This window comes from Arachis stenosperma, chromosome 1 (genome assembly GCF_014773155.1).
Source record: "Arachis stenosperma cultivar V10309 chromosome 1, arast.V10309.gnm1.PFL2, whole genome shotgun sequence".
NCBI classification, from domain to species: domain Eukaryota; kingdom Viridiplantae; phylum Streptophyta; class Magnoliopsida; order Fabales; family Fabaceae; genus Arachis; species Arachis stenosperma.
The window spans coordinates 129,129,835-129,148,053 of record NC_080377.1 but is presented as its reverse complement, the minus strand read 5'-3'; the positions used below and the strand labels follow the sequence as shown (position 1 = coordinate 129,148,053).

At 33.1% G+C, this 18,219-nt stretch overlaps 1 protein-coding gene and 1 pseudogene across 1 annotated transcript; both read right to left on the bottom strand.

The window, feature by feature from the left end:
• Positions 1–2,442: 2,442 nt before the first annotated feature.
• LOC130934708 (phosphoribosylaminoimidazole-succinocarboxamide synthase, chloroplastic-like) lies at positions 2,443–3,972 on the bottom strand. The gene is made up of 4 exons (XM_057864252.1): positions 3,659–3,972; positions 3,390–3,444; positions 3,165–3,294; positions 2,443–2,570 (listed from the first exon to the last, which is right to left on the bottom strand). Exons 1-4 carry the CDS (start codon positions 3,970–3,972, stop codon positions 2,443–2,445), a joined length of 627 nt encoding a protein of 208 aa, XP_057720235.1.
• A 6,033-nt stretch (positions 3,973–10,005) lies between these two features.
• LOC130934699 (pentatricopeptide repeat-containing protein At1g59720, chloroplastic/mitochondrial-like) lies at positions 10,006–11,517 on the bottom strand (annotated as a pseudogene).
• Positions 11,518–18,219: the final 6,702 nt, after the last annotated feature.

Genomic DNA, 18,219 nt, shown 5'->3' with positions numbered 1-18,219 from the left:
CTTGTGCAGCCAGAGAATCTTTTACTTGATTCACAAGGCAATATAAAAATTTCATATTAGTTTAAGCGCATTACCAGAACAGGTGAGATTGTTATCTAGTAGTTTTCATGTATGACTTCCGTACATGTAGATGAATTGATACCAATGACCTTGGTGAATTTCTTTAGGGTGTGAGTCTCCTTCGGACAACTTGGGGCACTCCAAACTATGTAGCCCCTGAGGTAAAACACAGCAGTGCTTGATGTTTGGTTAAATTTCAATTTCAGTCATGTGCAAATACTAACTATTCTTATGTTGGGTTCTGTTTTTTGAATTTGTGAGCTTAGGTACTCAGTCACAAGGGTTACAATGGTGCTGTGGCAGATGTTTGGTCCTGTGGGGTTATCCTCTATGTCCTATTGGCTGGATACCTTCTCTTTGATGAGCTTGATCTAACCACCTTATACAGCAAGGTATAAATTCAAACTTGTTAAATATATTTTTCAATTTTGACTAGATTGAACTGTAGTCAAAATATTTGTCTTAAATATTTATTTGCTCGTAGTGGCATTCATCAGTTAGTATTATCTAGAAATTTAGGATGATAATACATAGTAATGCCTGGTTTTATCTGGATGAACTTCTTAGCAAATATCATTTTTGTATTTTGTTTGGATGTAAATTTGGTTCGATCTGTTTATTCACTTTGTATTGTAGGAGTGCTAGAGCAGCAATTAGTGGGGGCTGGAAACAAATATTTTCATCTATATTAGTCTTTTCTCCATCATTTGATAGGTGCTAACTGCAGTAGTGTCAAGCTACAAGTTTTTGTAGCTACCTCTCTTCTCAAGCAGAAGCAAGAGTGTTTTCATCAAATAAGATGTCGGATTGTTAGTAATGCTAATGAACTTTCCTTGGTTTTGTTAACTCTTGTAGATTAATAAAGCAGGCTTTTCATGCCCTTCTTGGTTTCCTGTAGGGGCAAAATCATTGATATGTAGAATTTGGACACAAATCCTGAAACGATGAGTATTGGTTGCAAAGATTAGTTGTGACTTCTATTACAAAATGAATGTTGTATGACCACAGAGCAGAAATGTGTGTTTGATGTGGTTGATATTTTGATGCTAAGCATCTGAACAAATTGTGATGATGTGTAGTTCACAATCCTATGTGTGATTGTGATTTATAGGACTGTTTTCCTTTAATAGAAAATCCAATTGTGAAAAAGTTTGGAATTTTATTGAAACTTGAAAGCATCTAATAGCCTGCAATTTATGAGCAAGGCCTTGGCAGAGAAGGGGTACTACAAGAAAAAGAGTGTGGTGAGAAAGGTGATTGACAAATATGTTGGGGAATTTGAGATGCTTGAAGCAAGCATGTGCTGAGAGTCGAGCAGGAAGAGCTTGAAACTGTGATTCCACAAGTCGGGGCCGTGTAAAAATTGTCAATGGTGCATTGTGGATCAACTGCGAAACTTTTGGGAGTAGATACGGATCATTTTTGTGCAAAGGTGCAGATAGAGAGAGGTGCCTATGATGGCAGGGTACTCAAAGCTATGGAATATGAAGACATTTGTAAAATAGCACAATGAGTTTGATGAGAATAATAACAAGTGATTCTGCGACCAAGTGATTCTGTGTTAAGTTGATTGAATAACATTGTTTGTTCTTATGTATCTGTCTGTAGTTTATCAGTTTTATCTATATGTGAGATCAATCATGTCGATATTCCCTGTTATAAGATTGAATGCATGCTTGATTGGCAATGGAGAAACTTTTTACTTTTCGGTAGTAAGAAAATTGCGGGGAGATGGTGACCATAAGCTCCAAACTACAATGTTATACGTGCAATTAAATGATTAATGAACTTCTGGATTTAGAACATAATGGTTCAATGTTCACAAGGTTGAGATGTTCTTCTGCTTACATGTATATACATTGGATTATTCTTATATCAGTTGCACATATGAAGAAAAAGGATATGATTATGAATTTATTTTCTTCTGCTTCACATGTATTTTTATGGACCAAATAGCGAGCTTTTATCGACAGTATTATTTATTTATGTACTTCAAATCGTCTAACAGTTTTTGGATGGAAGTTCAAAACACAACAATAATAAAAAGTTGAGTCCTTACATATTGGACTAAAATCCTCCCTACTTGTAAAGCTCACAAGATCACAACGATTTCTTAATTTTCAATATATAACAAGGCACCAAAGCCATGATAATGATACATTAAAATAACATAAACAGTAACGGCAACTGAACATGCTTCAAATATACAACCAAACTTCTAGGAGGCTACCTAGTTCAATAGAATGAGACGCATGATCAAAAGATGTATCTCAACTCTAGAAGCAGACAATACCCCAAATAGCTGAAATAACTATAACTATAACCATAACCATCGTATGGCAGTTTTTTGCTTTCTCTGAAGATCCACTGATGAGCAACATACTAATTGTATCCAATATGGTCTGCTCTTGGCTTTCCTCTTTTCCCCTTCATTTCCGTAGGATATCTTGCCGGTGAGTTCCATTCTTTTGCAGCGTTTATCAGAGCTTGAGATGAAGGTGAATCAGGACCTAGAATGGAGTTAACAGTTGTCAATCCAGAACCATTTTGTGGAAGTTTACCTTCTTTCTGCTTGCCAAGTTTTCTTCCAATTTGGAGAACTTAGGTGTGGCTGTGAGCAGCCTCACCTAAGAGGCTTTCAGAGGGGTGTGCTCTTAGGGGTGCTCCAGTTTGTGACCTTTGCTATTATCTCTTCATTCTTGTTTCTCGCTTGAGACTCATTCATGACCTGAGTTTGAGAGGTAAACCAACCAGCATGAATAAAGTGTCAACAAACAGTTTCTAGAATCCTCATCTCCGCTTTTGTAAAGAAAATATTTTGATAATATTGATAGCAACATGAATAAAGAATGAGCATAGCATGTTGAAGTTTGGGTAGCATGAATAAACTTAGAGCACTTAATGATAAATGCAATGTTTACTTTTATCCCAGTTGCTCCGGGGAAATATTCTATTTCTATCGTACTTTTCAAGCTATTTCCAGCAAACTAACTCCTCCTCTACAACCTATACCAAACATATATGCCAATTCATAGCCATTGAAATCATTTGATAAAATGTGTATGCAAGCATCAATCCGAAATACCAATTAACAAAATACTCACCAATAAACTCAACAGGGATAACAGAACATTTCTTTGCTATGGTAACATTAGGATCAGGAGTGGACGCAACGGCATTAGCAGTTATATGCTGGGTTCTCTCAAACCACCACAAGCTTGTCTGGTTAAGAACCTGCAAGTGGGAATAAAGAACATTGAGTGTGATCCATGATCAACCAAGTAAACTGTTCATACAAAGAACAAGGTTAGAGAATAAGAACACAAAACCTGTCCCTTGAAGGGAATTGAAGCAAGGATTCTATCAAATGCACTCTGGCAATCACTGTAACCAAAACAAGGTACTCTCCACTATCATATATGTCTCTAACCTGTGCCATAAGACCACAAGTAACCAAATTCATCAATTTTTCAAATGATTTTTTTAGTACAATTTTTCTGCTTTATATTACTGTTGCAATTTTACTAGAAATCTCGACTTCCATTATTTGTATTAATGAGTAGATAAATTGAAGAGGGATTAAAGAAGGAAAATGCACCTTTCCCCTGGTTTGGAGGTGAGGGCGAGAACCGTATGGTGAAGATTTGTTTCGGAGAGGCAGTTGAAGAGGGAGGTGGTTCTGATGGATTGGAGCACTTGGTTCTTGTGTGTGCTGTTGCGAAGAGTGTCGAGCAGAGCGGCGTGTTCTTGTTGTTGTGGTTGTGCGGCGGCGGAGAGTGTGGGGAAGTTGTTGTTTGGTTTGAAAGTGAGTGCGGAAGAGGTTGGGGGAGGCGGAAGAGCGGGTGTGAGGTTGATTTTGAAGGGGGTTTTGGGAGGGTTTAACACAGCAGCCATAAACATGGATTCACTCATCGCACTGCAGGCTTCAGGTACCGTTTATTGCAAAGAATAATGCCACTTTTTCAACGCATAAGCAACAAAAACTAAATTGAATCCAATTCGAAACTCAGAATGAAAATTAAATTGAATTTAGAATCGCACCGGCATTCAACAAATTAAATAAATTAACCATCAATAAAATTAACTCATGAAATTAGAAAATCAAAAATCCGGCAACAATATTATTTCAGAATAAGCAACTCAGAATAAGCAAAAATTAACAAAATCATTAATTCAGTATCATTATCTCAGCAACTCAGAATCAGCATTATTACAAAACAAGCAAAAAATATATTGAAGCAGCAGCGCTTACCGGCGGCGAGGGAGGAAAGGAAGTGGCGCGACGGAAGAATGAGAAGTGATGGCGACAACGGCAGTTCCACCAGGCGGCAAGGGTTCGGCGATGAAGTGGGATGGGGCTGGGTATCGAAGAGGGTTTAGGGATGGGTTTTTGAGTTCTATACTTCTTTCCAAGTTTTCAGAGGGAGAAAGGGCCAAAGGGTATCTATCGAGGAGGGGATTTTGATTTCTGAAAACAACAATTGTTATTTTAGGATGGGTAGTGCTAGGGAGCCATGGCTTAAGTGTACAATGTGTACAATGGGCTAAATTTTTGGTCCATGAATAAAATGAACATCACCATACTAGCTAGAATAACCATCCGATACCAAGGATAACTATCCGGATACCAAGGATAATAAACATCTCAATAAAAAATTAAACCTGACAGGACAATGTAACACTAATGGTCATATCTCTAATACTTCTTAAACCTCCATTGTACACATTGTACGCTTAGGCCATTGGCTCCCTAGACTTTTTCTTTTAGGATTTGGATTCTCTAAATTTTGAATTTTTACTTTAGAGGGTAAAGTATGATCTTCTACCTTTGAATGGTTTCTCTCTCATATTTACTCTTGGCCCCACCTATAAAATAAATGGTGAGAGATCACACTTACTCTCTAAAGTGAAATTCAAACTTTAGAGAATCCAAATCCGTTATTTTATACTTGTAAATAAGGTTCTAAAAATCGAACCGATCATCAAACGCTCTAACTGGTTTATTGGTTTACGATCCAATCGGTCCAACCGATAGTTCAACCGAAAAAATCGCTATAGAATAAAATAATAAATAAATTATAAATAAACTCCTAAAATATCTTCCAAATTTAAAACACTACACAAAAAATCATCAACCAAATTCATATGATCTTATCAAAATACAAACTCAAAAGTTAAATAGTAAAAAGAATATCTAAATATTAAATTTTGACTTTGAGGGTTAACAAGATCACTTAACACCTCATATTCTAATTTAGAAATGTCAGGAGATAAAGGATTATCAATTTAAAAGAATGTTGAGATAGAAAATGTTGATCATTCTGTGGTATTATGCTAACTGAACATGAACCTGAACCTTGCAAGATGACCTTTTCAGTTTAATCTTAGGCAGCGTTGCGTTCATCTGTTGTAAGAGAGCTCTCTTAGCAACAGATTCTTCTTGCTGAGCAAGCCATAAACGGGATCTAGTGTTGTTTCCAAGTTGAGGTATCAACATAACAAGTAGTCATTGAATAAGAAAGCATAACATATCACCAACTACCTATATACTTTGGCATTTATCTTTATGAACTGATCTATACCTTTAATTTTTTAAAAAAAAATTGTATCTAGTAATATTCTAATACGTGAAAGTTGGTACTAGATTTTTTTACCTGTCAACGAGAACAACACACAATGATATCTGTTGTTTTTTATTTGTGCAATCATCAAACAATTCTGCTAGACTCCATACCGATTGCTACAGATAAAGAGCAAAAGAGATCGAGTATAGTAAAGCTGGTAATCAACTTCCCCATTTTCACTTTTATGACATTTTTTTTAGGTTTCAAATATCGGCCTTTATTTAATTTTTTCCTATATAAATAGGCAAAATATTTGGAAGATATACTTAAGTATGACTCGTTCTATAAATACAACACTCCGTTCAGGCCAAGAATACTTGATTTCATTTGTGGATATGCTAGAAAAGGAGAACAAGCTCTTGGCTTGTAAGGAATATCTGTATTTGTATTTTCCTCTTTCAAATTTTTATCTGCAAAAGCTAACTGCGTCTTATTAACACAGTAATGATTGTGAGGTATGGGTGGCAACCTGGATGACAAGCTACAGGAAGACGTATAGTTATACAATAAATGTAATTTTCTTTTGCTAAAAAAGATAGTACTTCAATTGCTAATGTGTATGGTTTGTTGGTAACCTAAAATATTTATTTTCATGTTAATGATGGTACAAGGATGCGACTCGCGTTGGATTTGATTCTAAGGCCCACAACTTGATGCTGCGTAATGTCATTGAATCTGCTACCAGGAATTAATGTAAGTATAAACAAAAGGAGTCAAACAAAAATTAAATAATCGTAATTGTCATGTAATCATGTTTAGTTTATTAACTACTAAGACTTGTTAGTTTCATCTTTTACTTAAAAATTATTATGCACTATATTTTTATGGACTCTTGTTGAAAATTAATTTTTCTGTCTTTCGTCGATTTTAGTTGGATTTTGGTGAAGTTTAATTTTCACTCTAGCATTTAGATTCCTTAAACCACTTCTGTTGTAAGCTTAATTGAAAATTGATACTAAAATATATTAAGCATTTTAAAATAAAAACAACATGAAAGAATGGTTAATATCTTCTGAAAATCAGTTCGGACCGACCGGTTGAACCGATTGAACTATGAATCGCTAAAAAAACAACTCGGACAAATGTTAAAACCCCCAATTTCAAAAATTAAACCGTCGAACCGGCCAAGAACTGGTCGGTCAAACTGAACCGTCACCTGGCCGGATTTTTGGAATAAGAAAAAAATGCAAAGCTCTGAAAATGGTTCGAATCGACTGGTCGAACCGGTCAAATCGTAAACCGAAGAAATAAGCAATTCAGACCAAGATTCTGAAAACCGTTCAAACCGTGAACCGGTATAAAAAACGAATCAGTCATATATCAAAACCGAAAGATTCAAAAATCGTCGTTGGACCGTCGAACCGGTCAAAAACCATTCGGTCGAACCGAACCGGGACCCGACCAATTTTCTAAACTTTGCTCAAAACGGTGCCGTTGGTTAGAGGAACCCTAACCAGTAACCAAAATGCGCAGCACTTCTTGGCCTCTCCTCTCTCACAGTGTCACTCAGCGCTCTCCTCCTTCCTCTCATCGAGCTCCTCCTCACTCCCTCACTTCCCTCTCTTTGGCCTCTGAACGAAACACTGAAGAACGCAGAGAAGACAGAAGAGAACTCGAACGCAGCTTGGAGGAAGCACCGAAGCAGCCATCTCTCGTCGCCGTCCTCAACGTCCAGCCACCGCCGCTGCTACAGCTTCGGCGCAACGTCGCCCTTGTTCGCCGCGCATCCGCCTCCTTTTTGGCCAAGCTTCTGCGTCTGTTTTTGGCCAACCCTTGTTCTGCCCTTTTTGGCCAACCTTGTTCGAGCTGCTTAGCCCTCTGTTCAGTCCTCTACGTCGCGTGTTCGAGCCTCTGTTCGCCATTGTCTGCCTCCATTCAGCCATCTCCGTCGCGATTTAAAGCTCCTTTTCCCTGTACTGTTTGAATTTCAGAACGCTCCATCCTACGGTGATTTTTCCTTCTTCTTGTTCTTTCTTGTATTAATTATTCAGCTATTGTTTTTTATTGTTGTTTTCATGGTTAGTATGTTTTCTAGTTCTTATTTGTTGTTAGTTTGCTGTAGTTTAAAATGTTAATTGTTCTTGTTATTTGATTTCAGTTAATTGATCTTTAATGTTAATTTGATAAATTATTGTTTGGTGTTGTACTCTACCTTTTGATTGTTATATTGTGTTTTCCTGTGGTTGATTTAATAAATTGTTCATTGAGTGGAAGATGAACTTGCCATGGTAAAATTGCTCCTGCCATGTTAAAACTGCTCCTATTGGTTTAGTATGGCTCAATCCATGCTTCTAAAGAGATTCTACCACCATGCTTGGACTTCTCTGAGGTTGGTCCTGTGATGATTAAGGATGTAAATCTTGTGACCCACTTTAGGAATTAACTTTTAGTTTCTTTTTTAAATTGGGTATCGAAATTTTGTTTGTTGATCCTAGTAATTTGTTTGTTGATGTGTGAAATATATTTCATTTCCTCACTAAGTTGTAGTGATCTGTATGCCTTTGATCCCATAGCCTTGTATTGTTACATATTGGAGATAGAAGGTATCAAATTTTGTGACATCTATTATGTTGCTGATCTAGAAAATTGCGTAATTTGCCGTGGTGGAGTGGTGTTTCCATAAGTTCTTTTCTTATTGACTCGTTAGAATTTCCATTTCTGATAGTTAATAACAAAAGTAGAATTTCTATTCTGAAATTTGTCTCTGGTCTCAATTTTTCATATAGTTTCTTTTGGAATTTGTCTTCTCTCATATATAGTGCTAACTTAATTATATGTATTTAATGCTTTCATTGTAAAGATGTCATTATTAACTTGCTTGGGATTTCTTGACAACCAATATGCGACTTGTGTAGATCTTCGGGATGATAAGCAGTTTTTTCAAGATCCTGGTGCAGTGCCTATCACACAGTGCAGGTACTTCCTAGCTTTCTGTAACTCCTTGTATGGTACGTGTATATATATTAATCTTCACGTTATTCAGCTATTCATATAAACTATTATATATTTATTATTACTCTTCCTGCAATTTTAGATTATTTAAGAAGCACTTTAGTAATCAAACATTAAAAAGTCTCTGAAATTGCTGTTATCCCGTCTTCACATGCTTAGCTGTAATATGATGAGGTGTGGTTTCTTCTTCTTTTTTCTGATGTACTTTTATTGTACTTGTTTTTTATGTCTATTGTACTTGTTAATCTGAGTGGAGGATAACTTTGGAAATTCATCATAGAAATGTGAGAATAATTGATACATTAATCCAAAAGAATTATATAACATGATTTGATATTTGCGCATTATACTTCAATTATTTCCCTAACTTTTATTTTTCTATTATGCCATTCCAGTGCAAAGATTTGAGCACAAGGTTTACTTGAGTAGCGAGATTGTGGAGTCTTGAATCAACATTAATGCAAGGGCAGTACTTAGAGATCCAAGCGGGTTCAAATATCAATATACATGTGAAAGCATTTAAGATGCTGCACTAGACCATCTCATTGCGTTGAAAAAGACAATTCATTAATTTACATCTTCAAGAGGTGCCCTAAATTTTGCATTGGCTAGGATCATATCAGCATATTGTCCCCTTCTTCTGGTAGTCGTTGTTTTTGGGCTTCCTATGTATTTGAGCTATAGTTATAACTTAGTCAATTCTTCATGTGCACTACTATTGTTTCATTTATTTCATTTCATTTGTATTGGGGTAAATTTTCTTTGACTATGCTATTCTTAGGTGTATCAGTGTTAGTGTATGCTTTTGTATAGATTTTTTTTTTATTTATTACAATACTTATAAACAGGCTTATTTTTCTAATAGAAAAGGTTCTGTTTATGTGTGTATGTCTTATTGGGTGAGATTCTAATTCACAAATGACAGAACAAAACAAAACAGAGAGATGCAAACTAAATTTATCAATGAGCGTAAAGTTACAATTTGAACCTAAAAAAAAAATAAAATTCAATTCTCTGGTACAATGTTATATCAAACATTCAAACCAATTAGTCACCAAAAAAAATATTCAAACCAATTTATGTTACTGTTTGTCCGTTGAATTTGTGTCAATGGAATGCATGTGGCCGGCAGTTTCACTGGTATCAACTAGCTGGCTATTATTAGTTGAACCAAATCATTCATCATTCGTGTCGCTTTTAATATCCAGAGAGATTTATGATTATAATAATTACTGTGAAGATAGGATTCTCTGTTGTCACATGAAATTTTAAGAAATCCATAACATCAAACCCGGGCCAATAAATTTTTTTAACGATATATTAGTTCACCATAGATTTTTCATTTATATATGATTGTGCATATTTTTCGTCACCAATAATCCTTACAAGAACAGTTTCCCTCTTTAAAATGATGGAACCGTGCACGATCTCTCATAATTATCTCTACATTATAAATTCTTGATAGTAATCTTGTAACACTGTGACAATCATTACACACTCTAAGATTCTAGAACACTCTTATTGGCATGCCTGGTCTTGACCTTAGTAATCCAAAAGCTATAGCTAATCTCTCACTATGCAACCTCATAGTATTCTTTTTTCCCTCATTAACCTCATCAACTAAAGGTGCACCTGAATAATCAGGTACATACCCGGTTGCTTCTAGCTTCTCCTCAATTTCACTCATAAACTTGTATATATCTTCACTTTGAGGATGTAGTGTCCCAGCAAAAAATTCATGAGTGACACCATCAATCTCTACCAAACTACAACCAGGTTCTTTATTCACACCCTTATTAGTCATTAGTTTTCTAAGCAATCCAACATCATTCCACATGCTAGCTGAAGCATAGATTCTTGACAATAGCACATAAGCACCACTACTATATGTAGCACTTCCCTCTGACTCAAACACTTTCTTGGCCAATTCTTCACTTAGCTCAAGACTTGCATGTTGCTTGCAACAAGCATCCAACAGACTCTTCCAGATCACGTCATCCGGTTTCATAGGCATTTCTGAAACCAAGTTCATAGCCTCTTCAATGCGTCCGGCTCGAGCGAAAAGATCAACGAGGCATCCGTAATGCTCTAATCTTGGCTCAATTTTGTACTCCCTGGTCATTATGTCAAAAGACATAACCCCTTCATTAACCATTCCCCTGTGATTACATGCACTCAAGACACCAACAAAAGTGATTGAATTCGGCACGAGTCCCTTTACCTTCACCATTCTTGCATAGTAATCCAACGCCTCCTCAGCCATGCCATGCATGGCAAGCCCCAAAATCATTGAATTCCATGAATTCACATCTCTACAAGGCATGCTTTCAAAGACTTGTTTTGCAAATCCCACTAAGCCACACTTGCAATACATATCCAACAAGCTAGTGTTAACCAAAACATCACCAATCATGTTCTTGTCACTCCTTTTCAAGACATAAGCATGAGCCCACAAACCCAAAGACAAAGCACCCAATCCAGCACAGGAACTAATCACACTTTGCATGGTGTAACCGTCAGGATCATGAATCCTCTGCATCTCACAGAACATTCTCAATGCAGTGTCATACTCACCAGCACTTGCATAAGAGTCAATCATGATGTTCCATGAAACCTCACTTCTTTCGGACATTTTCTCGAACACCTTGTGTGCCAAGTCTAGAAACCCACAAGTTGCATAAAAATGAATCAAACTGTTACAAATATGAGTATCCGATTCAAACCCAAGTTTCAATACATGAGCATGCACCTGTTTCCCTTCAGAAAGAAAGAACAAGTAAGCACATGCCTTTAATACAAAAGGGTATGTGTAATTATCAGGAATAACCGCTGCACTTTGTTGTTCTCGTTCCATCATTAACATTGCTTTGTAAAGTTCCATGGACTTGTGTTTTTGGTCTGCGGCGACGGCGGCGGGAGATGGACGGAGGTGAGGGAGTGAGATCGATGAGGGAGAGACGAAGGAGGAGCTCGAGGGTGATGGGAGGAATGGGTTCGCGTTTAGCCGTTGTGTGGAGCTAAGGTTGTTGGGTTGGGTAATTGGCTAGGGCATCTCAGCAAAACGATGGCGTCGCACTGTGCGCGACAGATGAGAGATTCAAGAGCAGAGAGAGAGAGAGGATAGGAAGAGGAGAGAAGAAGATGAAGAAGACTGAAATCTTCAGAGGTTGAACGAGAATATTTTAAATCTAGACGAAGAACAATTTTGATTTTTTGTTTTTTAATATGTTTAACACAGAAGAAGAGCAATTTTGATTTTTTTGTTTTTTTAATATGTTTTTGTTTTGTTGTTTTAATTATTTGAAAGTTGAAATTTTAAAATTAGGATTAATTGAATTCTAAAATTTGATTAATTTAAAATGATATTTGTGTCTAATCAAATAAAGAAAGGATGTTTAAGTCTTTTTATAAAATTAAATAAATAAATATTTTTTATTTTATTTAATTAAAAGGGTATTTTAGTAAAAGTGGTGATATACTATATATTTAAAAAAGAAAAAATTAAATGTTACGTGAAAAATAAATTCCACATGTTTTATTATTATTTGTCCATATTTTAAATGTATCGGTACGTATAAATTTATTATCGTACCGTAGCAAACACCATTTCAGTCTTTCAAAGACACTTTTAAAATGGTAATTTCATTTTTATTTATTTTCTTTTTTATATTATTTTTATTTTACCTCAATTTGATCTCATTTTTAAGCCATATCAGTCTTTCAAAGACACTTTCAAATAATGTATGCATCGATTTCAACCTCATTTTTTTTAAAAATCCTTTGAAACTATATGTTGGCAATTGCTCCCATATTTCCCAAAACTACAAGGTAAAATTTGCTATAATTGCATAATAGGTTTATTACGTTCACTTTTAACGCATGTAATTATCACAACTTTAAAGAATTTAACTTAAATTTTTCACGCAATTAACTTATCCTTTAATTTTCGGAGGACACCAAAATAATTGTCTTATAAAAAAAACCCTACTCCTATCATATGCACCAAATACTTATCTCCCTGCAGAGGCTAATTAATCAATATGATCACTTTGTATTAGTAGCAGTAGACATCTGGAAGTAAGTTACAATTTCATCTAAAAAAATTGAATAAGTGATAAAACTTTAAAACGCATTTTGTTAAAATATAAATCCAAATATTTTCTCTCGAGGTGATGATCTACATAACGTATGAACATGAAGAATGGAAGACTTAGTCACACTTTAAGCGCAGTAGCTATAGTTAGCAAGAGCACCGATAATGATGATGAAGAGTAGAATGAATTCCTCATTGTAAAATGATCTCCTTAAAACCCTTGTTTGATCCAATAAAGAGTCTCGCACCTTTTGTAACAGAGTTTGTTTTTTTTTTATTTTTACTTTTTATTTTTTAGCGCGAGTTGAGAATGATTGTTGACAAACGAATATCTTCTTTTTATGAGTCACATGTTGCTCCTTTATTCTATAATATATTGTTTCTCAACATTGCTCCTTTGCTTCAAGTAGTCCCCTACTATATTTATATATATGTTTGTTTTTATTATTTTTCCCTCCTATTTTTCATGGCCTCATACACCAGGGGCGAAGCTAGGTGGTGGGAAAGGGGGGCGATGGCCCCCCTAATTTTAATTTTTTACATGTAAATTATATGTAAATTTTAGTTTAGCCCCCCCTTAAAATTTTATTTTAGTCTTAGTTTATTGGATAAATATTTTTGGCCCCCCTCTAATATTTTATCTAGCTCCGCCCCTGTCATACACCACCTCTTTATAATTTTACAAAACATATTGCTAAAGCAGGGGAAATGTAGCATATAATTAGGGCTGCACATAGATCGGATAATATCCGCATATCCGCGATAATTATCCGCATCCGATCCGAATTTTACGGATATTATCCGATCCGCAGAGTTATCGGATCGGATTGGATCCGATCCGCATTATGGTCGGATCAGATTGCGGATTCGGCAGTGATATCCGCGGATCTGATCCGCAAATCCGCATATCCGCACATCACATATAAATAGCATAGTTTAAGACAGTAAACCCTAATGTGATATGAATTTTAGTATGTTATTTTATGAATTTTATGATATTTTGTTTTTAATTTTTTATGCTGTACTTCAACTTAGAATAATTAAACTTAAATCTTGTGTTATTATTTTGTTTTTGTTATTCAAAAGAACTATTATTGATAATATTCTAGGAGTAAATAGGCTTAAACAGATCAAAAATGAATTTTCTGAAAAAAAAATTTTTGTAAAAAGGCCAAACAAAATTTTAAAATAATTTTTTTAATTATGCAGATATACCCGATATCCGATCCGATCCGATCCGCAAGTATGCGGATCGGATCGAATCGGATCGGATCCGGCCTAAAAAATTGCGGATATCGTATCCGATCCGATCCGATGAATATAGTGCGGATCGGATAGAATTTTAGGCCATATCCGATCCGATCCGATCCGTGTGCAGCCCTACATATAATTGAAGCTTTCTTTAATTTAAAAAGAACTCAATTCTCCTGGTATAATAAAAGGTATTAATTAAGTGAAGGCATATGGAGATCAAACGCATATTAGAGCCGTGAAAACGAACCGTGGTTCATGAGTAATGAGTTGGCTCATATCATGCCTAAAAATATGCGCGTCAAATTAATAAAAGAGAAAAGGATAAATAAATTCATAATTTTTTTATTTACGAACACTTAAGTTCTCAAGAATTTGAAAGTTTTAAAATTTGGACATATTGATCCTTTGTATTTATTTGGGTAGGTCAGATTCAATGAAAAAATCAAACCTGACTTTTATTATACTGATCTGGTTAATACAAATATACAAGTAAAAGATTTTTTAAAATGGGACAAATTAAACCCAAAAATCAATGTATCCAAATTTTAAAGAGATCAATAATTTAAATATATTTTTAAATTTTCAGAAATTTAAATATTCGCAAACCAAAAAGTCAGAGTCAATTTATGCTTTTCTCTTAATAAAATTACAACTTGTTTGAAAACAATTGATTTATTTCCGTTCAAATAATTCGCGAGTTAAATATATTTGGATTGGCTACTTTCTTTTGTTTTTTTTTCAAAAGTCTCTTTTAGTATATAAAATCTCTTTCTTGTTAACTAGTTTTTTAAACTTTAGATAATTTACTTTAAAAATATATAGATGTATAATAATTTTTTTTATTTGTATGGATATCAAACAAAATCTTAAATAAAAAAAATTGTTAAAATTAAATTATACAATAATATTTAAAAATAAATAAGTTGACTTGTCTAATTTGTTAACTTTGACGAATCAAGTTAAATTTGATATTTTCTTAACTTATTTAAAATACGAACTAACTTATTTTTCTAATTTTGACTCATCAATTCGAATTTGTCTACCACTTTATTTGAAAATTAATTTTATCGTATTAGAAAATTGACTTTTGTTTTAAAGAATGAGTTATTATTTATGAATAAGAGAAATTGGAAATAAAAAAAATTAATTTCTAATTATAGTATATTAATTAATACTAATTACTCATTACCAATTATCCAACTTGAAATGAATTAATAGCCAAATTCGTCCTGAAAGATCATTCATTCTTTAAATTAGTCCTCAAAATTTTTTTTAGTTATATTAGTCCTTAAAAGATAAAACGTAAGTCAAATTGATTCCTTTGTTAGTTAGATGATAACGGCATGATGACGTGTCACGTTAAGTGCCACGTAACACGAATAGGCTGGTAATATATACCCTACCCGCGGGTACCCAACCCATACCAACCTGTTTGGCTAGGATTGTCTACCCTACCCGTAGGGTACAAATTTGCCTGCGAGTAAGATATGATACGGGTTTAGGGTATACCCTACCCTACCCGCACCCTTAATATATATATATATATATATATATATATATATATATATATAAAAGTTATGTATGTAGTGAAGAAAGTGAGTGTTAAACTCACAATCTTTCTCTTATAAAAATTTGAAATAACCACTAAATTAGTTAATGATCATATTATTTGTAATTTTATGTTGAATTTCTTTAAGATTTTATTATTTTTAATTTTAATTTGAAGTTAGTTATTTATTTTCTATTTTATTAATATATATAAAATTTGAAATGGTTGAATTTTATATTTGCTTAAAAAATTTTTATTTTTCTGCGGATAAGGTAGGGCTTAGGGTGCTGGTAGGGTTAGGATTGAGAGATTCTCAACCTGCGGGTAGGGTAGGGTAGAGTTTTAAGAAAGTTTTCAACCCGCGGATAGGGTTAGGGTAGAGTCCAAACCCTACCCTACCGTACCCATTGCCAGCCCTAGACACGATGACGTGGTAGGTTAATACCACATGTCACAAGATGATTGGTTGACGTGTCAGGTCAGTAACACCTAACATGCCACGTGTTACTTGACGTGTAAAAAAAGTTATTTATAATCAAAATAGTCCATAAAAGTTTAAACATAAGTTATTTTCATCCTTAAAATTTTAAAAATGAATCAAATTAGTTCTTATATAAATTTCTTTTATTTTTTCTTCATAATATTAAATTTGAAGTATTTTTTGATAGTACTAATTTTAATATTATTTTTTAGACCTTAATAAATAAAATTTTTCTACATAAAATAATAAAAATAATTAAATTATTATAAAGTTAATTTGTTATTTGTATTTTAAATTTTATATTTTCAAATTATAATTTTTTATAGTGATATTTTTTTATCTAAACGAGTTTATAAAAATTTAATATTTTAAGTTTATAGTTATTTTAAAAAATAACTACTATATTTATTTAGTGAGATATAAAAGATTAGAACATTTAAAATAACTACTATATTTATTTAGTGAAATCCAAAATATTAAAACTATTTTGATTTTCACTAAATAAATATAATAGTTATTTTAAATATTTTAATCTTTTATATCTCACTCTATAAATATAATAGTTATTTTAAAAAAATGTATTAAAATATTAAGATTTAACAAGTGATCCCACAAATCGATTTTTTAATTATTGAATTTTACCATATATATTAAATAATAATAAAAATTATAATTTTAAGAAATTTAAAAGATTTAAATTTTAAAATAAATAAATATTATATTATATAGTAAATTTTAAAATATTAAATTTTTAAATATCTAATCAACAATAATTTGATAAATTCGTTTAAATAAAAAAATTTTGTTATAAAAAAATAACAATTTGAAAATATAAAATTTAAAATATAAATGACAAAATAACTTTATAATAATTTAATTATTTTTATTATTTTATGTAAAAAAATTATTTATTAAGGAATAATATTAAAATTAGTATTATAAAAAATACTTCAAGTTTAATATTATGAAGATAAATAAAAGAAATTTATATAAGGATTAATTTGATTAATTTTTAAAATTTTAAGGATGAAAATGACTTGCGTCTAAATTTTCAGAAACTATTTTGATTATAAATATTTTTTATACGTCAAGTAATACGTGGCATGCTAGGTGTCACACGTCAACCAATTATATTGTGACACGTGGCATTAACCTGCCACGTCATCAGCCGTTATCATCTAACTAACGAAATGATTAATTTGACTTCTATTTTATCTTTTAAGAACTAAAATGACTAACAAAATTTTTTAAAGACTAATTTAAAGAATGAGTGATCTTCATATACAACTTACTATTAATTTAACTTGGAATATTTAAACTTTTTAAGAGGTCTTAACTAAAACCCGAGGCAAATTAAAACCCCTTAAACTTTATAAACACGTGCATGAAATAACAAATCATGTATGTAGCAGGCTTATTCTAAAACGAAACACACAAAATATGGCAATTATCAACCATTAAAAAGTTCCCACTTGTACTAAAGTCTTGATGTGACTTTGAAAAAAAAAAACAAAATCCTGAAGAGTTCGTTGTCAAGTGGTGGCTTATCAAGTAGTTTCCATGAACTAAGATGGCTCACATACATGGATTGTTCGTTTTAATAATATGTAAACAACAACATAGATTAATGTATGTATAATATATGCTTAGTTTGTGGTGGTGGTGGTTGGTGTTGTTGAAAATCCAAAAGGAACGGCTATACTTTAGAAGCAGCGTTGGATTCTCTTCTTTTTTAGGGTATTATTGAACAGTGTTGGAATTGCCATTGGCATTAGCATTGGGCATGGCATGGCCCCTCTAGAGAATAGTTCCACGCGTTGAGAGAGAATTCGGAATTCAGAATAAAACTAAAGTGGCGGTGATAACTGCCAGTCTAAGGTTTTATTTCATGTCATTTAAATTTTTTATTGATTATATAAAAAGAATTTAATTTTAATGTACAGTAATATAAAATAATTTTATATATGTATTTAATTATATGTAATTGATCATCTAAAAAAATTGATTATACAATACAATACAATAAAATTAAACTCATATATTTTATATAACTTAATATATATTTATATTTAATGGTTATAACGTGAATTGCAGCCATATATATTTTTTTTTAAATATGCGAAATACTGATCTTGTCATGTTAAAAACTAGTGAAAGTGAGATTAGGATACATTCTTATCGAATCCAGGGCCACCCCGCCAGCACG